The following is a 24,494-nucleotide window of genomic DNA, read 5'->3' as shown; positions in this document are numbered from 1 at the left end:
TTTATATTTACAAATTTAGAAATATGATTGCTCCCCACCAATGTTTACCAATTATATATTCCGGCCAAAGCAGGAATGAGTCATTTTTACATTGCTCATAGAAAATTTAAAAAGGCTTAAACACCCACAAAATTTGCTTACTCTTCAGGTGTAGCCCCCGGAAGGGTGAGGACAGCTTCCGCCTTATTCTGGTTGGAAACATCACTGACATGACTATTGGGAAGTTGAACAGTGATGGGTGATGTGCAGGAAAATATGGAAAAGGCCATGAGGTCGGATGCTGAGGACAATTTTGAAAAAAATGCTGGGTTGCAAAAAGTGTGCTGGTTTTCAGTAAGGCCTTTTCATGACATGTTGCCCGACAACTCTGCGTGGTGTTTGTAGAATTCAGCCAGTCTTTATCCACAAAGATAGGAAGTCAGATCTTTTGATGCACTAGTGGCTGTCAGCAAACTGATACAGATGGTCGTTTTGTTCAGAACAACGTGCACAAAAGTATCCCAGAGGTGCAGCTCAAAATACCCACATTGCTCTCGTGTGTCACTCCCTCTCTTTCCATTAATGCAAAATGACTCACAGGCTTGAAAAGGCAAACATTGATCAAAAGACCGAAGAGTGATTTACTGGTGCAGGATGGGACAAGATGTTGTTTTAGCCCAACAAACAGTAACTGCATTTAGAGGTATTGCCAAGGGAGTCCGAGGCGGTGCTTGCTTACTAAATTGGGTAAAATGCAGGGATTTCACCAAATGCAAATGACAATGAACAATATGTATGACTCAATATATCCGCTGTGCTTTCAATGTGCAGTCAGAGGGTGGTATAGCTGACCTTTTAAAGTGATGCTTTTCAAACCACATTGTTATGATTATCAAAGTGTTCATTTCAGAGTACAATATTTGGAGCCACTCCTGTTAATTTTCTTGTGTATCATTTGAAGCTGTTTTCCCCTCTGTTTATAAGAAAAGCACTTCCAGGCAACCCCTAGAGTGTCATACATTTATTTCTATGTCTAATCAGGGAGTGAAACTTGCCATCAGTTCTCCGAGGCTTGACACACACCTCTGGAGTACTTCAAGTCACGTATGGAATTAGCTAAAATAAGTTTGATGGTAATTTTGTGAGACCTTCCTGTGTGCCAGAAATAGTCTTCAAGAACAATGTAGGGCAAGAAATATTCTCTGCTCTTTAGCCTCAGCTTCCTCCTATCTAAAAGCTGTCAGTGGCATCTCTGGCTGTGCAAAGCAGATCCCAGAATGTCTGCAGGGTGATTCCCATTTTGCAGTACAGTAAGGGAAAGAAAAGAATTTGGCATCAGATTTGTAAATTGAAGTGTAGAAAAGGATAAAAAAAATAAAACAATCGCAGCTCATAGTCAGCCCAAGGCCAGCAAGCAGACTGGAACAAGGCCCCCGCAAATCCAAGAGAGGCAGTTTTGCTGGGATGCATTTCCTCTTCGTCTTCCATCAGCCAAGCCAAAAACTTAACAGGAAAAAAAATAAAAAGGAAGCCGTACAGAGCAATTTGGCTGCACAACTGGCTGCACTTATCACAGATAAATAGCCTGGGCCCAGCTTCTCCATGGTGTGGGGACTCAGCGCGGAGCTCAGGGGCTGGGCGAGACGCTGCTGCCGTGACCAGCGATGGCCACCACCCTGCTCCCCACTGCTCATCCCTGAGCAGTCACCCCTCCAGCCTGAGGGGTCTGGCACAGGCTGGGCCCACCACAGTTAAAGCACAGCTTTCCTGGAGCATGAGCCGTGATGCTCAGATACCCCATCAGGTGAAGAGTTAAGTACTAAAAAATAGCAGAATTTCAATCGGGTCGAGGATGCCTTATTTTGATCATGGAGGTCAGACACAGACATGGGAATTCCCCCAAGCTGGTTTATTTGCAGATTTGTACAGACAGTTTCTTTTTTTTTTTTGGTAACAAATCAGCCTGTTTTTTATAATAATCTCATCTTGAAACTTGAGAGGAAGGGAATGTATGGGTGAGCAGCTAATATCAGTGAGTTCTGGAAACTCCCTTTTTATGGTCTCTCTCATGTAGCAGCTGTTATGATACTTTCATTGCATTAAAAACTTACTTTACAAGACTGACGATAAATTGGCTTCATCTCTTCCAGTAAAACTAGCTTCAGATCACAATAAGTTTGAGAAAATAACTACTAAATAATATTAATATACAGACAGCGGGGCTTTGATCTAATATATCATGAAAAACTAAAGCATCGGAGGTGTTACGATTGGAGAAGGCAAAGCTATTTTCCTTTTTCTTTACTGATATTCTCCTGGTTCAAATACTATTTTAAGAGTGTATATGTAGGACCTACTGACTCGTAGATGCAAACATTGGTTTAAAATTAATTTGAAAATATCTCTTTATATGAAGCAATATATTTACTGATTTAAATCATACCCATCTGGACATGTTTATCAAAATCAATCCTTGTCTACTATAAGCCATTTGCTGCCATTGCCACCCACTGGCCAGGGACAAACAACCATCCTGTTACTGACCCAGATCAACAAATATCCTGATTAAACAGACACATCTTGCTACACATCCAACTGCTTCCTATTCAGCATCTTGCCTTTAACACAAAACCTGGCCAGCTTTGTACAAAATGTATTTACTGTTTTTATCTTTAAAACATAAATCATAGTCTGGGAAGGAGGGGGCAGGGGGAAGACTGTTCTGCAGAACGTGAACTCAGATCTATAGTTTCATCCTTCTGCCATCTCTTTATATGTAGTATCTAAAACCTGAAGGATGTCATCCTTTTATGTTTCTGTAAGATGAGATACAGTTCTGGTAATGCGTAGTAAAATAATGAAACCAAATTACAGACTGTAGGGAGCCATTTTTCTCACATAAGGGTCAGCATATATGGTAATACTTTGGATTAAGTATGAAATTACTACAGGACTGTAATAACTAACCTTGTTAATCTTTTCTCATTTTCTTAAGAGTAGATCAAAAAGAAATATTTCAGCAATCACAGCTTAGTATTTGAATCCTTCTCGGCTTTAATCGGAGTCCTTTATATACTGTGATTGTGTTATTTTTTTATTCCTAATATTACTAACAATTTTATTAATCATGTCTGTTGTTGGTTGGTTTACCACTTTCCTTCACAAATGATTTTAGGCCCCAATATTTAGGCCTTTTCTGAAGAATTGATATAAAAATTATTATTCTTGGAGGAGCTGCTCTTCCCTTAGGTACCCAAGAACAAAAGCTAAACCAGGCCCTCGGACTTCTCTTGCCTGTGCCTTTCGGTACCATACCAGGTTCATACCACCAGTGCTGAGACAGCCTTCTCTGCAAACCTAAGGCAAAGAAAGGCGATAATGTTTTGTTCTCTGCATCATTAGTAAGGGGGAAGGAGGAGAAGAACTTAGCAGAACAACTGCATCTTTTGTTTATAAGTTCTTCGGAACAATTCTGCCAGGCAGCGCGTTTTCCCTCTGTTTCATTTGTCTTTGTTATTTTCCTATCTAATTAAAATTCTGCAGTGCCGTCATGAAATTGTTGTCCGTTTAAGGTCACAAACAGCTTCTGTCCTAATGAAATATGAATTGCATTAGTTAATTGAATTGTGCACTTATTGTGTGTTGTGAATGGACTGAGCACACTTACATTCTTAACATATACTGAGCGTTTTATCAGTTTAGGCAGTGTGTGGACATAGAAAATGCTGCTATCATTCTTTGCATCACAATAGGGAGATTTAATTGGCAATAGATGGGACTAAGAAGTGTTTGTGAAGGACAAGAACTCTAAGATCTCACACAGGCATCTGCTAGCTGGGATGAGATCGGCTCTTCAGTGGTCTGGGGTCAGGACACAGTCCCGAGCGGAAAACTCGAATAAACCCTTATTATGCACGGTGTCTCTGTGATGTCTGTCAAGATAGGAAGAACCAAGGGGGAGTAACGAAACATCTGTGGCCTTCTGCAGCAGGAGGCTTTCTGGGTTAAATGAACCTTGTAATTGAAACCCTCAGTGCACGGTCCAGACCGTTCTCTTCCAGGGTCTGCCCGGTCTCTGTGCAGATACTACCCCCACACCCCTGGTAACACAGCAAGCTGAGCTCTGGGGTCCTTTTCACAGCTGGGAGGTTCTTTCTTTGAACGGTGGGAAGGTTCACTTGAGGATGTTGAGGACCTGATCAAAGTCAAACGAAAGCATGGGAACTCTTTCTGTTGACCTCAGGGCTGTGGATAAAACAGGTGCTTACAGGAAGCAGGCTCTGGCACTGAGCCTTTACAATGTGTAAGATGGATGTTTTGCATCGGTAACCACTCACTGGTGGACTCTACTAATGAACCAGAGTATTTTAGAGGATGGTTGTTGGCTGGGAAAACAGTAGCAGAATACTGGATTTAATTTCCTTGCATGGGTCTTGATTTTTCACTTAGATCTTCAGACTGCTCAGCATCATATATACACACACATGTATTGGGTGTGTATATATATATATATATACACACATGAATAATATGCATATGTATATACATATACATATAGGTGTATCTCCAGTATTTAGGCATTAGATTTATTTACAGGGAAAAATATCCTTGGATTCTGCATAATACTTCTGTAAGGTAGTAAATCTGAATATAGTACCTTCCAGATATTCTTGAGCTTGACAGGCATGGAGAGATACCTTTTGTTCTGTCAAATAGTGCCTCCCTTAGCTGGTACTTAAATGGTACTTCATTCAACAGTAGACAGAAAGGAAAGATAAGCAGTGTTCAGGTTGAAGAGTTGTTGAGAAATTTCTTCTTCTTGTCGTCATTTTCTACTCAAAAACTGAGGAGGTATGTACATGGAAGTTTCTTTTGCTATAGCAAACTCATACGGGAATATAAAACCACTTAAGATAAACACAGCTTGGAAGTGACTTGCCACAATACACAATTCCCAAAGGGAAATACCATGACCCTTTTTACAAGAGAAACAGAGAGAAGAGTGTCCGTGCTTGATCTCAGCAGGCATGGACACCGCATTTGTGGGGACTTCCCAGCTCTGCCTACATGCAGAGGCACTTGTCATTTCCCCCTGTGGGTGATCCTCCACAGCTGCCGTAGCGCTCACCTTCCAGGAACACTTCTCCACGGGCCCCAGACAAGCCCTTTGTTACCACCACCCACAGATGATGCGCTGAGATACAAAGACTAAATGAGGGATTCTGGTTCAGGTAGGTAGGCAAGGACTTTCCCTCGTATGCTTGATAGACGGGAAGAGAGGTTTCATGGGAGGGACGTGTGGGAATAGCCACATTATGTGGCTGTTTCTCTGAATCACCTGGAAGAGTTTCTTTCTCAATCATTGTAATTACTGAACCTAAGGGGACCTGCCTCTGGGTGTAGTTGTTGCATTACAGAAGTGTTTCTAACAGATGAGTTTCCTGCACTCCCCAGCTGTCCTGAGAGTCTCATACCTGCTTAAACTTCTGACTGAGGAGTTTCCCACCTAGTGCTCGTATCACTTGGTTCTTTCCTCTCTCTCTCTGAATTTATTGCATTGGCCACAGTACCGAGAGCTGTAGCTGAGCAACTGCTGAATATCCCTGCCCGCATGAAAGGGTTCAGGAGGTGCTTAAGAAGGGGTGGGTGTCTGTAATGGTTTGGTGAAGTCCTGACAGATTCACAGGCAGTGGGCAAATGACTGAGAGCGAAAGTGGTGGGATGGGGCGTGAAGGGTGATTGGCAGTGGTTGCTTAGTGGTCTGAAAAGGGGTGAGTGAAAGTACTTGGGGGAGGGCTGATGGTGGGAAAGACACTGCTGTGTTACCCCGTGGCACAGTACAGATGCACAAGCTGTATTTTCTTCCATGAAGCAGTTTTAAAAGACTTGATGACATTAAAAGTGCTCACGCACTTCTGTCTAAATTATATAATGTAGTGCTGCATAATTAAGCAGGGGAGGAAATGAAAGAGATTCAGGGAAGGCTGAAAAATAAAAATAAACTGAGAAGTCCCCTAGGGAGAGTAGAGAAGAAGCAAAGACTGATAAACTCCTGCAGACTGATGTGATTTTGCTGTCTTCTGTAGCACCACATGAAGGGAGACAGTCTGTGTCGCTGCTCCTACAGGTGACCTTCCATGAGGACACCTGTGCTCAGCCTGCCCCTCTGCCCCTGGCTCCAGCCACAGGATCCAGTTCCCTCTCTAGGGCATAGTGAATCCTTTTCTGCCCCAGCACCATCAGCCACACTTCTGTGGCCTCTTCCAGCATTCACTCAAGCCTCAAACAGAGCGGGAATGCAGGGGTGGTCCTCAGAGCAGCCGGGAAGAGCGTCCTCCCCTGCTGTGATTAATTCAGTTAAAAACCCATGACTGACCCATCACAGTGTCTGTGGCTGGACAAAGGAGTGAAGGCAGCCCTACATAAACAGTAGCATTTTATACCCTGGCACATGGTTAAATTCTGTATTGTTACCAGGTTTTTTAGCTTTATTTTCAGCTAAGTAAGGACCAGAACTATCTTTTTTTTTTTTTTAAATACAGCCTCTTCCCTTTATGATGCTGTTGTTATATGTTGAATTATTATTCCTTCCATTTGGATAAAGCACGTGAACAAAGCCTAAATTTTGTTCTGTTTCCTTTTTAGTTTTCATTAAAGAGTTTATGAAAATGTTCCTTCTAAGATTAAAGAATTTGCCCATTTTAAAATTCGGGTTTGAACTTCTTTTCTCTATCTTTCACTATGCCTTGCATTTAACTCACAGCATTTTTTTAATATTAAATAATCCCATTAGTTTTGCAGATAAAAAAGCATCCTGGAATTTTTTTCTTAAGTTAAAGATACTATGTTGTTTGTATAGAATTTTTTTCAAATTTCTATACAAGTCTTACTTTAGGAATCCATGGATTTTGTCTCAATCAGTCTTTTTGTTTGATGAACATGAAAAAAAATTAGAAGGATGTCTTTATAAACACAAAAGGACACAAAAATCCCCTGCTCAGGTAATACATAATTATTTAAAATCGTCCATCTTTATTGGAATCATGATCAATCTAGCATAGACCGTGTCCATGTCTGTGCCTGTACTGGGCACGACCTGCTTCAAATGAAGGCAAAAAAATGCCCCAAGAGGTGGATTTAGGATAATGTCATCTCCCACCCTTCCCCCTGTCTTGTATAGTCCTTTTGAAGATCTCACAGTAATCCCCAAAATCAGAGATTTATTTAATCCTTCAAACAAAAGCCTTTCATTATAATTATTATAATAATAACAACTATTATTACTATTATTGCTATTGCCACCATTATTATTACTACTACTGTCCCTATTATTTTGGACTGTTAATGGCTGTTGTTTACTGTAGAAATATTTACTTATTCTTTGAAGCTCACTAAACTCTCGTCTCAGCATTCTGTAGCAATTATCTAATTTAAATACTTTATATAATAAGATGGTCTAATTGAGGATGGCATGCAAAAGTATGCTGTCTTACCGGCTTTGAATTTCCTGTCCTTCCTTATGTTATTGAAATCCCTCTATTTCTTGCTTGCATGGTGAGGACCGGGAGTGCTGAATCTCCATCTGCACATTCTCTCTCCCTGTCACTCATTGACTCCCTGTTCAGTTAGATGGCTACACTCCCAAATGGCCTGTTCCAGTGCTTTCCCTATGGAAAAGTTTTCTGTGTTCTTATAGTCTTATTGCTCTACTCTGATCCCTGTCAAATAAAGAGTGCAGAAAATTCGAACACCATCTTCAGAATAGATTTCTTAAATTCCAACAGTTTTAATAAATTATTATCAGTGCACTGACTGATGCATAATATTAAAATTTTAGAAATGGGATCAGGAATTTACTGATTTCCTCTGTCCCCATCTAGACTGTAGCTTTGTGGTGTATTTCTCGGCCCAAGACTTCCAATTCTTGTCATGTGCCTAACTTCAGGCCACCAAGGCAGGAGGCCCCCACTGCGAAGCTCAGTCTTCTCAGGTGTCTACTCGTGTTTAGCATATTTTGAAAGCATATTTTTTGAATATTTAGGTGAGTGGGATACATTCCAGTGACAATGGGAAAGCACTCACATGAACTATACAGTACTGACAGTTGTTTGCCCAGCCAAAAGCCAAACATTTTATTACCACAAGCAAGTAGATAAAAAGACAGTAACTCTTATTTTGACTATGGAACTGGTTAAAATATCTTACCTTAAGGACCCTTGATCTGACACAACTTCTGCTTCTTTACTTTCAAATATTCTGAAGTCCCACAAATGTCTGTGACAAATTGAGGAAGCTCAGAAGCTGAAATATCATCTGGGAAGGGAAGGGTGGCTCTCAGGCACAAGCTGGCCAAGGCTTTGCTTCAAGAAGTCAGTCCCCCTATGGCTGCAGAGTGGAGGGTCAGATCATCCTTCTCTGGCAGACAGTGCGACTCTTTGCAACTAAAGCTGACTTTTGCCACCGCTCAGAATGAGACTGGTGAGGCAAACACCCCCAGTTGTCCCCAGGAACACGGTCGTGACGAACATGAGCTCAGCAAGCTTCTTAATTTCAGCCAAAACAATGGATATCATGAGGCACTGGATGAACTTTTCTTACCAGTAAGTAAGAGAAATTGTCTGGGAAGTAACATCATTTGGCTAGGCAGAAAGCTCTGGTCCAAGACGGGGCAAATGGCTTTGACTCAGCTGTTCCCAGTTTCATACGCAAGTCTGATGAAGCACTGAGATCTGTGCCAGTTCTCAGTGTGGCCAGAACAGACTGTGCAAGAAGGTGTTTTAGTTTGCTAGATAGAGAGTACAGTAACTGAGTGAAGGAGAGCCTAGAAAATGGAGAGGACCAGAACAGAAGTAGATCCTGCAAATAAGCCAGAAGTTATGAGCGTCTGGGGAACATATTAGTCAGATATGTCTATTAAAGACATCTGTATATATGGCAGCGTCTTGTGAATTCAGAGAACACGATGCCAATTACGACCATTGGAGAGTCGTAACTTTGGTAAATGTATAAAAGGGAATTCAGGAAAACTGGGAAGGTATCAGAAAAAGGAATTGAGTAGCGTAACTATTTAGACAAATGTAACAATCTTAAAAGCAAAAGAACAATCGGAGTATTTTGCCATGGAGGATGATTTTAATAGCCATGGGTGGTAGGGAAATGTAGTGGAAAAACATAATTATCTACCTACAAACTGTTCAGGAAAGAAAGACTGGGCCGCAGAGGCAGAGGAAATACTCCTGTATAGAAGGATAACATGAACATTATTTAGCTGAACTGTAAGTAGGAAGGGCTGTGCAACTGAATCTCTGAAGACAAATAAATAAATGCTAAAGTAGAAATTCGAAAGCATTTTTACAACTTTTGAAAAGTAAAGACATTAGCAGGTCTTTGTTGCTAATATCCAGCTTAAGAAAAGGAAACAGAATGAGCATTGTTGAACTCAAAAGAATTGTTAACAGATTTGTGGTAACGGGGACTTGGGCTACTCCCCTAAGCCTGGCCAAATAAATCAGGAGGCACACAAATTAGAAGAGCAATTTTCTTAACACTTGACACAACACTATCTTGGAAAAGTGAGAGACAGAAGAAAGAAACTACTAACCCGGGTATTAATTACAAACTGATTGTAGCTAACTCACTAGGTACTAACGCTTAGGTGTACCAGAAACCTAATTTGGGATGGCAGTTCAGGGATTGAACTTTCACCCATTTGAGGTGATGCTCTTTTTGTTTTCTTTAACCTCTGTGACATAAATATGTATTTGAACATGTAAAAATTCAACAAAGAGCAACTTCATCTTCCTCCTCCTAAATCTACCCTTAAAAATTGACCAGAGGGGAAGTAATAAACACAGCTTTATGAGCTGCTCCTCCTCCCGGGAGCGTGAAGGCCTTCAGAGAACTTCTCACACGGCTCAGCTGCTACCAACTCCTTGACAGATCATGCAGGTGTGCTGTGCTTTCCACATAGGAGGTTTTTGCATGCAGGTCTCCAGCCATACAGTGCCCAGGTATCCCTGCTTTCTGAGCACGGTTTTGTGTTGGCTTCACAGCAAACCTGGCAAGACTGATGTTGGACTAAGCCTTATTTTAAGCATTCCTACCCAATCCCTGCTTGCTTCTAGAGGAACACCATCTCAGCTTGGGTTTCTTCGAGTCACAAACTGTGTCTTGAGCTATCATTGAGTACTAGTCAGGGCTAGTCTCGCTGCAGGCTACCGCTGTGTCACAGCACAACCTTGAAGAGTCCCTTTGGCACAGTGCCTGCGGTGACTTGGCTACTGCATCCACCTAGGCTACGCTCAGCGTTGTAGCAGCCAACTGCAGTTAAAACCTGCTGGGACCACGGCTCAAGCATGATTAGCTGGCACAATGACAATCATGTATTTGTCTCCACTAACTTGGGTTTCATAGACAGGAATAAGCAATATACCATCAAGGAAAGGCATAACTTGTGCATGGACAAATGCTTTGTGGAAACTCTGCGAGGCAGCACTGAATGCCTGAAGGTGAATAGTGAAAAGAGAAGTAATGAAGGAAGTAAGGGTAAACAGCCAGAAGAAGAAGGAATCACACAAGAAATGGCAGAAGAAACACACACCATAAGGAAAGCGACTACACGAACAAAGCATATGAAAAGCCCTCAATGTGTGAGAGGAATGCAAATTCAGAGGTACAATTTTGGAGTGAACACAGATGGCAAAATTAGACTGAAACCAACATATAAGGTTGGTGTGACAAGAGAATCACTGACCCTTTCTTGGTTCTTACATGTGTAGAAGGACCATTTGGATGGGACAGAAAACATTGGGCAAAAAGAATGCAAAGCAGCTGTGTATTTTTTCCAATCAAAAACCATCTATAACCTGATCTTGAAAATGCCTTTTTTCTTCAAGCATAGTACATGACAGTACATTATTGCATTAGTACATGATGGTATCACTGGTGACACTGAGAACACTGGCCTGTAATGAATCAATAGATTTGTTTCATCTTTAACTAATTTGAACCTTTAATCTTCTTGCTTGTACGAATTCTTCTTCTTTCAGGTCAAAGTATTAAAGAGGCTCAAGAAGTAAATAAGGAAATAAATACCACAAACACCATGGGGAACATTGAAATTAAAGTTTTCTAATAGTCAAATCAACTTAATGCTGTGATTACCAGCTCAGTTCAGCTTCTTTCCCTCACTCCCCTCCCCCCAACTCAATGGCTAAAGCTGTGGGAGTAAATAGCCTAAAAAAGGAAGGTGCTTTGGTTTTCTTTTAGTTTCTTGATGCTTGTGTTTTTCTAGATGGGGGTTGAGGGTGTTTGTATTTTAACTGCTCTCACTATGGACATACAGGAACTTTTACAACACAGATATGAAAAATAGCCCAAAACATTGATCTGCAAGTTCTTCCCTATGTTTCATACCTGGTTTGCACTCTACTGTGCCCCTGTTGCTGATGTATCTGACTTTTTTTGTGGATATAAGTTACACTGGTGTGAACCCTTCTGTAGACAAAATCTTGCTGATTCAACTGTCTCCCACCAGCACAACATATTTCAGTTAATGAGTCAGAATACACTTTGATATCAGTATAAATGGTTCCTCCTGGGGGGAGGATTGTTTCTTTACTGTTAAAAGTATAAATAAGTTCTGAACTTTTCCCTTACTTGTTCTTAAATCAATCAAACCCATATCTATTATTTCTCATCCAGAAAAAATACACCTTTTTTTCATCTCCTTTTTGACTGCTGGTCCCTGTCCGTGTTCTTGCTTCGATCCTATGGTCATCAGAAAAGGGTATATCTAAAATCTTCTTGAAAGCAAAAGTTTTGTTTCAAACGCCTCCAATCTTAAAAGAAAAAGAAACAAAACTGATTCAAAAGTTTGAAGCTAACAAATGGTTTCTAGCTGGCTGAGACACTTGTATTTAATATTGAGGAAGCAATGGCTTTCTGGTTTCCAGTGGAGCATCTCCTAACCAGACAGACAGGCACACAGCGAAATGAAGTCTTAATGCTGAGAACTTCTTGAGAACACTACAATAACATTCTGGCAGGCTGAGCTCCCTTGGCTCATGCACTCACTGCAATTTGAATGTCTCTTTCAGTTTAGCATGATGCTTGGCAAATTTCCCAACCTTACATTATCTGGGAAAGGAAGACAGGAGAAGCTGGTACATTCAGCAAATCTTTGAAGAAGCTTCTTTGCAGTTTGCTCGTAGCAAAAGTGTGGGCTGAAAAAGAGTGTAGAAGTGTCAGGACTGCAGCTTAGCTGGCTTGAAAAGGGTTTATCTGACTTGCATCCAGGCATCAAGATGCTCAGATACCACAGCAATGTGTGTGGTATAAGAACCTAGATAGAAGATGATTAGATAGCAAATCAGACAAAATTTTGCATGTGATTTCCTGGGTTTGTCTAAACTTATAGCAGCAACAGTTAATTATAGGAGGTTATGAAGGCAGCTTCTGGATGGGTTTATGACACTTATACATTGGATTCTAGCCATAAAGAGCCAGCTGAGAGTTACCACTGTGGCAGGAAGCAAAACTGATGGAAACCATCTTTGGGCCTTCCTACTTTGGGCTAGGAGCAGCAGATATTGGTGATGGAAGATCTAGGGGGAGAAGAAGCCTTTTGGCAGCAATGGCAGAACTCTACGGAAAAGAGCATCAAGATGTTCAAGGGACATCACCTGAAGAGGGACAGAAACGGGGGTGGTTGCACACAGGAGTTACTTGTGGTCATCCTCTAGATGATTGCTGTACCTACTTCCAATCTAGTGCCTCTCCTTCCGCCACAAATGAATTCCTCAGCCCTTGTAATCACTTCCTCTGGCTCTTAAGCAAGGGCAGCTCTTTAATTGCAGATTAATGTGTTAATGAAATTCTTGAGGCTACGTTGAAGTGACTGGGCAGGAGAGACGAGGCTTTCAGCAGCAGCTGCTGGCACAGGACTCACAGCTCACGCTGCTCTACGGGGAAGGCAATGCCGTCAGCAGGAGCAGGATCCGTCATTTGTTCTCCCGTAGTGCCTCGGGGCACATCTACAGGGCAGAGCGCAGCGCTGCACTGGGATTCTGGAGCTGCCTCTGAGCAGTGGCTGTGCTACTTTCACAGCAGGAATATTCAGTCTGCCTGGAGTGCTATTCTAATATACCCACAGTGTTTGCACCCCTATCCCTGATCCTGAGGTAGCTTGATGAGTGCAAGGTGAGCTCTCTCTTCCCCTCTGTAGAACTGCACTCTGCTGTGTGCTTCCACCTGCTCTTAGAAGTATTAAAAAAATAAATTATCACATTTATGAAGGACTTCATATCAGTTTTGATCTGTGGTTTCTGATCTGTGGGGTCTTATTTATTTTAGAAATTGGAGAAGCTTTCAAGGCCGATTTTATAGGTGATGTTTTTTTGTTTCCTTGGCTGACAGTCCTGATTTTGTTTTATATTCTTTCCTTTGAGGATCTGAAATTTTGCATGAAATTTCTACTGACTTGCAAGCACCAACGCATTGAGTAATTACCAATCTTTCCTGCCTAAGTTTACAGCATTCTCCTTCCTTGTGCTCTTAGTTCAAGGTCACAATGATAGAATTTAATCCTTCATGAATTTTCATCTGACTTGCCGTCCACAAAAATTGTTGATTAAAAGATCCAATTTCCATTGGCATTCTCCCTTTCAGAGGATGTCAACAGGAAATATAAATGTGCAGCCCTTTGTGAATGATCTGCAAGGACATGCAGGCTTATGAAAAAAAAACCAGCAGTTAGCTAAATCCTTTAGTTTCTGTTTTGAATGACTGGCCATAGGAATGCAGGCTAAGCTGTATTTCAGCTGTTCCCAAGGATGTGTATGTGTAACATGTTGATAGTGGTTGGTACATCAGGCTCCAGTGACAGCTACGTGACCACTCTGATGATCACTGTCCTGTAGCAGAACCAGCCCCTGCCTCCCCTCAAGAACACCAGGCATGAAAGAAAACAAAGAGGGATCTGTTTATTCAGAGGACTGGCACTCGCACCTCCTGCTTTTTACTGAGAAAAGAGAGATCCTAGGTCATTTCAGCTCCCACTCTATTCTCCCAGCAACCATTAGGTTGTAAGGAACTGCATGACTTGCTCCAGCAATTGATGTGAATTTCTGATACCTGGGAGAGCTGAGGCTTTTGCCATACAGGGCTGTGGGGGATCTGATTGATAGGAGCAAAACTCAACACCCAGAACACCAGCTTACTTCACTGGGAGCTACCCATTACTAACAAAAAGAAAGGAAAGCCCACCACAGTCTTAAAGCTTCAGCATTATGTTTTTAAAATCTTACCAGTGTTGAAGGTATATGTCTTTCACAGCAAAAATTACTTGGAGTGTGCTGTGAATGCACAGACACAGATCAGTGCTGAACATCTGGTTAAAATAAATTACAGTCTTATTTTGCAAATAAAAATTCCTAGGGTCTACATGACAAAGTCTGGCCAGCACAACTATCTCATGGGGAAAAAATCACATCCCTAGCCTACAAAGATAGCTATTTTGGCATGATTCCCTTCCCCACTATGTAGACTTACGTAGACTTAGACCAGAGAGGAGTCCTTTTGCCAGTGTAACTCACATTGTTTGGGAGATACTTCAACCATGCTGGCGGACTGCTGCAGCTGGTATAAGCCATGTTTCCATCAAGGAATATGGCCAGAATAGTGACACCCCTGAAGTACTTAAAGAATAGCATTTTTTCTCCTGCTACCAGTGTCCAGTATTTTTCAGTTTTAGAGCTTTCTGCTAAAAGGAAATATGCAGAATTTGTGCCCTTTCTCATATCATCAAGACATTATTTCTTGTTACAGAAGAATTAAAGTATAGATATGGATAGGAGGTGTGTTGCCTTCCAACATCCTGGTGGTATTTTGAATAGGAGAAGATCCCAGTTCTCCTGCAGGATGGCTGTTATATGTTTTGGTGTTGGTTTTGGAGGTCGAGAGGTTTGCCTTTTATTAGGTCTTCATATTTTGGTTTTGTTGGGTGACATTTAAATAAATCTATTGGTCATAGTTAATGAATTACAACTGTGTATGCAAATGAATTTGAGCTGTTTTGAATAACAAAACAAAGTCCTTTACTCTGTGACTTGGCTTGTATTCTTGCACTCTTACTGGTCCTTTTTTTTTTCAAGTGGTCTCTATTAGCTCTTACCTGATAACATTTACCAAAGGACTTTCTGGATGAACCCAAAAATTGAAGATTTACCAGCCCACTTTAACCTACGAGTTCCCCCATCTATAAGGCAAGCAACACATAAAGCTGTCTTGGCTTAAAATTTCAGCTTTTTTGACAACAGTTTTCACCTGTCCCACTTAGTTCATTTTGTTCAAGTTTCTAATTGCCTCAGTCTATGCAGACTCTGCTCATTCCTTTCCCTGCTCCTTCACCCTTAGTTTCTCTACCAGAGAAACATTTTTGTGCAAGTGGTGAACAGGACAGAAAGGACTAAAAGTGTGGTGGGGGAAGGCACCCATTTAAAAACAATCTCTTCTGAGCAGAGAACTTCCCCTTATTTTAATTTCCCATTATCACTTAGCTGTGAATTGATGAGAACATGGAGCGAGACACCAAGAGGCCCCATTCTCACATGCACCACATTGGAAGGGGAGAATTTTCAGCGATCCATCAGACTGCCAGGACCTGTCTGCCTCCCACAGCTCCTGCTGGGAGGGCTGACTTAGGAAATGGCAAAAGACAGAAATGACCAAAAAATGCTGCCTCTTCTCTGCTTCAAATGAGGCTTTTTCAGGTGAGCAGAAATGGTCTGAGCCGCTAATGAGGTGTAGGCTGCCAAAGAAAACACATGGGCAAATTCGTATTTTCCAGGTGGCTGGTGGTAGAAATGTAACTGTCCATTGAAGTCTACAGCATGGCCTTTTCTTGCACTTACTCATTAAATTGCGGATTTATCGTGAGGTTACTTTGGCGTAATGTTAGCTGTGTTGTCTCACTGGCCCTGTAAATCAGTTGCTTGTCACAAGATTTATGAAAAAAACAAGTGCCTGCATCAAGTCACAGGAGGATTGGGTGGCACTTCTGCACGGCCTCTTGCTGCTGGAGCACCATGGAGCATCATGGAACAGCCAGGCCACCACTCCAGCTCTGTGCTACTCTTGCTCAATGCCGAGCACGAGTTTGTCAAGCTGAAGGAGTTTGGATCAGAACTGAGTGTTGAAACAACAAACATGAGATGGAGCATATCCCTGAGGGATGTTAAAACAAGCAGCAGAAAAACGCATGACTGGTCCCTCGTGGTGCAGTCGATGGGACAACCTGCTCAGACCAGTCGGATTTCACCCATCTGGTTCACACGTGCACTGAGCCTTTTCTGGCCAAGGCCACCCTGAGCCAGGTCCCTCTCCAGGCTGACAGCTTTGCCACCTTGCTGTCCTCTCTCTGCCTCCGCTCATACCTGTGCCTTGAGCCCGGCACCTCTGGATGCACTGGTTAAATGAAAGCCTCTGTGGCCTGGAGGACAGACACTGTGCCGCAGCACCCTGAGCGCTTGTACAAGCAGCTACTTTCATTTCCCATTTCCCAGGCGGTTACGTGATTTAACTCTTCTGTAGCAGCCCAAGGGCAGCCCTGGCAGCTGGAGCAGGCAGGGAATATAATGGGGGACGTGTTCACATTTCCCTCTACTGTCTGTGCAGCACCCACTGTAGACAAATCTTCAGAGCTGTGGTTTTAAATTGGCTGGGCTATTTGCAGGAAAAGGGCACTCACATCGAAAGCCAGTTACAAACAAGACAGAGAATTTAAGTAAGATTTAGAGAAAAACAGGCCTGCATTGACATTCAAGTCTGTTTTGTCATTATTGTTTTTTAAGCCATTCTAAAGATTTGACAGGGGTCTTAATGCATCCAACCTCTTTTTGGAGGATGTCGGTATAAGAGCGATGTTACAGCGTGAGATGAGTCTCCCCAGCAGCTCTGTGACATTTGGTCTCTCCTTCAAAGGGATTCACAAATCCACAAATGGATGTCACTAATTTTACTGTTGCATGGGAATGTAACCTCTTTAGAATGGGTTTGATAAACTGGGGAAGAATATGGCCCACTAATGACTCGGTGTTTGTGCAACTGAGATTCATGTGTAGGGACACATTTGTTTCCTTGGTAGAAGAGTTTCTAGCACTCTATTTAAGTAAGATACCTCCAGAAAATTAAATAAAGCAGCAAATTATTTGAATGGGACTATCAACCTACAAAAAATCTCAAAATTGTGAAGGATCAAATAGGGTGGCTTTGACTGTGTTGTTTGAACACAGTATTTTATCTAGAAGGCCTTCTTGCCTTCTTTTTCTCGTAATTGCTAATAGTGCTCCTTCAGAAGTGGCACCCATCAAATACCACCAGCTAGCTGCTGCAGTGGCATTACAGCTGTTATCCTAATGCCAGAAATACCTCATTTTATAGTGTGGGCCTTTCCAGGAGTAAGAGAACGAGGCAGCCTCCATTAGGTCTGGCCTTTTGCATATTGCAGAACCATGTCTAAATGAATTAAATAGAGATGCCAAGACTAAATAACTGAAACAGTTCTCATGCTGACTTGGTTTGACAAGAATGTGGCCTAGTCTGAGCACCAGATGGATTTCCATCCAAGCTAAGTGATCAGCACCTTACAAATCCTGTGTTTAAAGATGTGGCTTGACTATTCGTCATAGCCTGGATGTACCCTTCATCCCTCAGGGGTCTGGAGAAAACCTACCTGCCAGCAGAGTCACTCTTTAGGAGCACAGACAGGAGGACTAGTCATCACCATTACTGTAACTACTCACATTTATGTATTTCTAAGCCTATGCATCACTTTTCATGGGCAAACCTAACCACAGTCAGTCCTTGCTCCTTAGATGTCTCCATCTGACTGACATGTTTAGTCAGTCATGCAAATACTATTTCCACTAATGCCAGTTCACAGAGCCTTACAGTGAGAGCCCCAAAATCACAGCCTCACTGATGCAGGAATTTATAAAAATAGATAGTAATGACAAGGAACAAAGAAGTTAGGCAAGACTACTGTGATGAAAACTAGTTTTGTTCAAAGTCAGAAACCTCAGACAACACTGGAGAAACAAAATTAAAAAGTGTATGCAGCCAGCATCGAATACATCAGCTGCAGACCTAAGACTGTGTCAGGCCTTGCAGAAGCAGAGAATTCAATACAGAATCATAGAATCATAGCAGGTTGGACAAGACTTCTAACATCATCAAGTCCAACCATTAATCTAGCACTGCTATGTTCACCACTGAACCGTGTCTCCAAAATAGACCCAATTCCTACCACGAGCAGAGGTGAAGGGGGAAAGAAAAAAACCCCGATGGAAATTGGTTCAGGCGTTCACGTGCCAAAGCCACTCCCCGGGCAGGTTCTTTTTCCATGATCAGCAGGGTTTGTGTGGTGACACCTTCTTTTCCTTCCCATTATAATTTGTTAATGTGCACCTGGCAGGACTACCAGCATGTTGGCACTCCCAGGTGTAAAAGGATATCGGCCTCTCTAAAGATACAGACCTTGTGAAACGCCACACCTCAGCACAGCACAGCCAGGGGCTGAGCTGCCCTTATTTGTACTCACGACTTAGGCTTGCATGAAAGACTCATAAACTCTCTGGGAAAAGAACAGCTACACATTTGTCTACGTTTTGTGTTCCAAGAACTTTTCTTGTTAGCTGCAAGATGACATTTTAATGAGGTTTCATGGCATAGAAAACATGGGACGATTTAACCAGCTCTGTCCACCCCCTCCCTCCCTCCCTCCCTCCTCCCTCCCCAAACTCTTTCTGAAATGAGTTACCATGCGGGAACAAAAGCCTTTATGAGAATTTATGTCATTCGTGTGGAGGCAGGGATGAGGTAAAAGTCATTCAGCTGCCAAACCTTGGCATCAGAGTGTGTGCCATTCCCTCTCCCGCCCCGTAGTGGGTCGCAAAGTAGCCTTGTTCAGACCTGTGCAAGTTTCTTCAAAAGCCGGGGGCTACTGAGTGTTTATTTGTTTGTTTGTTTTGGAGTCACAGAGAGGGCAGCGTAAAATAGCTGCGAGGCAATTCCCGTACAGTAAAATGGTAGTCTCTCTGGCTCTTCATTCAATACAATGTGGCTCAAGAGGATATCCTGCCAAACCAATGATAACGAGGGAAATAAAGTCACTTCCTCACCAGCTGTTTGATTCAGGTAGAAAAAGGAAGCGTTTACTTCCTCATGTTCGCTCTCCCCGCCGCCCCCTCGGTCAGAAATACCTCCGGCCAGAAGGCAGAAATTGCCTTCTCCCTCCACATTTTTGGTAAGGAGTTGTCAAATCCATAATGCTTCTCTGGACTCAGCTGTGGGCTGCAGGTCCTCCTCTGTGGCTGAGGAGCTGTGCCTTGCCTCTCGAGCCGGGGTGCAAGCCGAGCTGCAGAAGGACCGAGGCTGAACAAAATTGGCTCATTCCACTAGCAAAGAATGCCCATGTAATTAATGACATTTGTTTCTTGGACCAGAGCTGTCGAATTTGGGCCAGAGGAAGAGCGGGATAGTGTGATCTCTTTGTTTTGAGACTGCCCTGACTCAGTGCACTATTACACCTCCTAATCCTCCCAGAGTGATGAACTTCACTTCTGTCCTGGGCTCCCTGCAAATCCCTGGAACTCTGGCAAGGAACATGCTCTGTCCTCCATATATATAGTCCGGTGTGCAAGAAGGCAGTGAGGGGTGCCCTTGGGGCAATCCTCATGGCTTCCAGTCAAAGCAGGCAAGGTGAAGCAGACATCTCAGGGGCTTTGGTGCCTAAGAGGAGCTCAGGCAGAGCATCTTTTCCTTCTCCACCACCACCTTTCATGCTTCACAGAAACGGTCAACACAAATTTGCACAGTAAATCAGCAACAGACTGATTTGACTTAATAAAAGCTTCTTAAGAAATGGCTTTTTAAAAAGTTACAGCACTGAATGAAGAGTTCTTTTCCATATAATTTTTAACAGCCCTGATATAATTTTACATCCAGGATATAACTTCCCATTAAATTTTGAAGGTCTTAAAAGCAAGGTCTGCAACGATTTTCTTTCCAATTGTGTAAGACTTCCAGAAAGGTTGACCAAGCCAGAACTTGCCTCGGTCTATTTGCCAAGGGGACCCTTGCTTTCATTAAAAAGAGTGCTTTTCAAAGGACATCAAGTGTTTCAAACAATTTTCCTAATCTTATTTATTTTAGCTGAGATTCTTTTATTTTAAACAGAGCAGTTTAGGTGACAAAAATCCAGTGACAAATACATGGGTTTACAGAAGACAAAACCTTATGAAAGGTTAAAATTCTGTTTAGGGTTCTCTTTGTGCTAAAATAGTTCTCAGCAACGGGTCATACTTCCCTCCTCCCACCCCTCTTGTTTTAGTACATAAAATGGACATGTGTTTATTTAAAACAGGTTTGAAACTTAAACAAATAGTGACAGGCTGTTCAAACAAGCTTCGGAAATAGGCCTAATCAGAATGTTTGAGAAGGGGAGGGGGAACGATCATAAAGGGCTACTTGTAATATATAGTGCAGACACCATTAGGTTGGGTTCATGTTATTGTTGTAATAATCTCGGACAAAAAAGCACTGCATGCTGCACATTTTTTGTTAACATTCCTCTTTTGAGCCATAGGTTGTGCCATATTTTTGTCTGGTGTCCAAGTTTTGCTGTTCTTCTCAGTCCATCTCCATACCCAGTACCAGAAGCTCTATGGAATCACTGGAAATGGTCTCACAGAAAAACTGGGAGGAATGTTCCTGAACTGGGATAGAAGGGAGACACAAAATACGCTCATTTTGATATTGATACTGTGTATGCCTCAACTGTCCTGAATATACAGAAGTGAGACCTTCCCCACAGAAAGAAACCATGAAAACCTTAACATTTAAATGTTTTCACATGACTTGCGTTTCCATGGGTTTTTTTTTTTTTCATTTCCTCTCTTTTCCACCCATAATAATATCACCAAGTGTTGAACTTTACCCTTGTTGTATTTTTATAAGGCTCAGTCTTGAACTCCCTATACAGAGAAGGCTCCCGTGGAAGTCAGTGAGTCTGTACTGGCGACAACAGGATTTAGCCCAGTCTGTAACATTTTAGGATATTGTGTTACTTCATAGCCTTAAGGAGAAATAAAAGCAGCTTTCCAGAGAGCTGCGCAGCAAACTGAGTGTGCTTTTTCAGCTCTGCAACAGTACAAGCACAGCAGAATATTAAGGCCAGAGTTTGCAAATGTCTATGTCAAAAAACAGGCAGCTAAGCAAAAGTTGCCAATTTCTCTCTGAAATGAAGAGTTTGCATTAAAACATTCCATTCTCCCCACAAAAGGTTAAGCTGCTTTCACTTAAGAATATACCTTTGGAAACCCAAGTTGGAAAATGATTGCCTAGAGGAACAAGTGTTGAGAAATAGCAAGAGGCAGACGTGTTTTCACGTCACTCAGTTGGCCAGAGCCTGTGGCTGTTCTGCTGTCAAGCCTTACCTACTTACATCCACTCTGACCTACAACATGCACTAATATTACTTAATGTGATAACACATTTTGGAAGCAAATATCTATTATTTATTTGAATCTCATTCAGCGTCTAGTGAATAGAAGTCAGAATATTAAAAATCCTTACACGCCCTCTCGTGGTAAAACCACAAACGTGCCTCTTCTGACGATAACTAGAGATGCCTGATGAAGAAAGCTAATTTAACTACAGAATTTGATTGTCATTAGCTCGGTTGGGAAGTTTACATCAATAATGGACACCTTTCTCTCCTCAGTTCCTGCTGTAAACCATAACAATATATGCATTCTTAGAAGACAGATATGCATTATTAGAAGACAGGTCAACTCCTTGCATAATAACATTGCAAAACAGCTAAAGGCACTATAACTTTAATAGAGAATGTGAACTTCTACTAAAAAATGGGAAGTCTAGGGTAATAAAAGTAGAGGCAGAAACTGTCACGTTAGGTAGCTGTTTCATGGGCTTATTGCAGTAGCTTGGGAGCAGACCTTAATTGGCAGCACAGTGAAAGAGTTGCCACAAATGATGCTATCAGTTTTGTCACATTTTTTAAGTCATTCAGCTTGGCTATTTACTGCTTTTGTGCCATACAGTATGATTTATCTGTCTCTGAGGAATGCCCTGAAGCGTCATGCTCGTTAGGAATTGCAGCCTGAAAGAAAGGCATTACGTGCAGAGTATCACCAATCCAGTCATTTGCCTGGTCAAATCCCACTCTATTTATGAGTCACAAAAACTTTATCTTTGCTTCTTAAACAGCCTTTCCATTTGGTGCCTATGTGCACGACCAGATTTTCCTGGAGCACTGGACCACGGCATCACCCTTTTTGGTGACAGTTGTGAAAGATTATCATAGGTGTAACACAACCCTAACACCTCATCTGTGGCTACTACACAGAGTCTTCTGAGCCCATCCCCAGGGAACCAAACAAATATTGCCTTATTTTCAATGAAGCTGACCTGCAATATAGATGCTCCTTATCCAGTGGAAATGAAAGATTTGGAGAATGAAGGTTCATCTACTTCCTTCATATGCGTTCATATAGACAACATTTTGCACCCAAAATAGTGGTAACTTATATTTTACAATGCTACTTCTCTCTGTTCTGTGATACTAGGCATGCCTAAAGAAGAAGTCACAACCATAAGTAATTTCAGCAATATTTATAAAGAAATAGGCGGGAGAACTTTTTTTTAAGCACACAAAACAGACCTCCCAAATCACTATTTTAATAGGTTTGTGTGGTCTTCTTGTGCCAGCGGGATTGTTGGGTGACCCCTGAGGGTGAAGAAGTTGCCTCCCTTTCCCCATTGCCCCTGTCCTCCCAAAAAACCCAGTAACTGCAATTCTGATGTTCCTTTTCTCACTATTTCCCTTTCTAGGATGCCTTTGTGGAATTGTATGGCAACAGTATGAGGCCTTTGTTCGATTTCTCCTGGATCTCTCTGAAGACTATCCTGAGTCTGGTTCTGGTGGGAGCTTGCATCACTCTTGGCGCTTATCTCGGACATAAGTAGAGTCACCCAGTTTATTGTGGATTACAAAAGTCTTTCAAAACAACAAAATAATATTTTTTTTTCTGTAGCACAATGATATTTTATGAGCAAAGCAACTTCCCAGCGAAAGATTAAATCAGCTATTACTGCCAAAGGAAATATCATTTATTTTTACATTGCCGGAAAATTATTTATTAAAAGATATTTACATTTTAACCTGCTATTTTCAGAACCTCAGCAAGTTGTATCTGTCATCACATCATGTTGTTATTCTTAACTTTAATGAGCCCCAGAGTATTTTACGTTCTTTTTTTTTTTTTTTTAATTAATGCCGCTGGCTGGATTATTTTATCTCTGAAGAGCGAATATACTGACAAAGACCTACCTGCTTACACTTACAAGGGCAGTTACTTGAGCTGCTAAAAACTGCCAAATTGTGTTGAATTTCCTAGCATTTTCTGGGAGGGATCTGAAAGACAAGGTCAGCATGAACAAAGTTCTCACCCTGTCCTGCTGGCAAGAACTGATGTAGTAAACAATTCAACATGGTACATATGTGGAGTCAAGACAGAAACTTCTTGAAGGACACTCTGCTATCCCTACAGGAGAACAGTTGGAAATATGATTGCCTATGCCTTTTAAACACGTGTTTTCAAGTTACCAGCTGTGCCATCACATCATAATCACAACACCCACATAACACGTCAACTTTTTTTTTTAATAGAAGTGTGAAGTTGAATCTTTGGGGCTCGCAGGAAATTGCTGTTCCAATGATTTTCTCAACAGCAAAATGTTTTTTGTGGCTACTGACACAGAAACATCAGGAGACCTTAAGTGCCTGCTTCAACAGAGCAGAGCTGGAGTCTGAAGACCTGACCTGTGTCCCACTTTAGTGGGCTCATATCTGCAACTAATCCTGCTTACTTACAGAGTTCCTCCGGGGGTTTGAAACCAATTAGATGTGGTCTCTAAATCCCTGAAAGTTGAAAAAGATCTTAATTTTATTTGGCAAAAAGCAGACCTCAGCTAAGTTACAGATTAGCTCTGACTATCCTTGTTTATCAAACTGGACACCAAAATCAAGTTCATATTCATAACAGGAAAGGAAAGTGAGATTTATCATCCCAGCCCTCACCCTCAAAATATTTTCATGCGAATAGTCTCCTAAGACTTTCTGCGGAAGAAAAGTTGATGAAGAAACTAAAAATCCTCTCTCTGGACAGAGACTCTTTGACACCTCTCTTGTGCAGGTGCCTACTGTCATCTCAAGTGAAAATAGGGTGAAGGAAAAGGGGGAGTGGGAGGCGTGAAGTCATCTGCTCCTGTTACAAAATGCAACGCATGTAGAATTAACGCAGAGTACATAACACAGTTTTATAAACAGACCTGTGTTCAAAGCGGGGCTTTCCGTGAGCTTGACGGGGGCCAGGAGTCCCCTGGAAACCGAAGACTCTGAAGCATTGAGTCCCAGGGGCTGCTCTGAGGCATGG

The 24,494-nt window shown here is 41.9% G+C and overlaps 1 protein-coding gene across 1 annotated transcript in view; it reads left to right on the top strand.

The window, feature by feature from the left end:
- The window catches only part of BCL2 (BCL2 apoptosis regulator), a gene marked incomplete at its 5' end in the record, with an annotated part of 91,996 nt that extends 67,995 nt beyond the window's left edge, over positions 1-24,001 (top strand). Inside the window, one exon of the mRNA XM_084205214.1 lies at positions 22,891-24,001. Within this exon, the coding sequence (XP_084061340.1) occupies positions 22,891-23,025 (135 nt within the window). The 3' untranslated portion in view covers positions 23,026-24,001. The remainder of the gene's footprint in view (positions 1-22,890) is intronic.
- Positions 24,002-24,494: the final 493 nt, after the last annotated feature.

This window comes from Fringilla coelebs (assembly GCF_963513975.1).
Source record: "Fringilla coelebs genome assembly, chromosome: 1".
NCBI classification, from domain to species: domain Eukaryota; kingdom Metazoa; phylum Chordata; class Aves; order Passeriformes; family Fringillidae; genus Fringilla; species Fringilla coelebs.
Note: the sequence above shows the minus strand (reverse complement) of the source record. Positions and strands in the feature narration are given on the sequence as shown.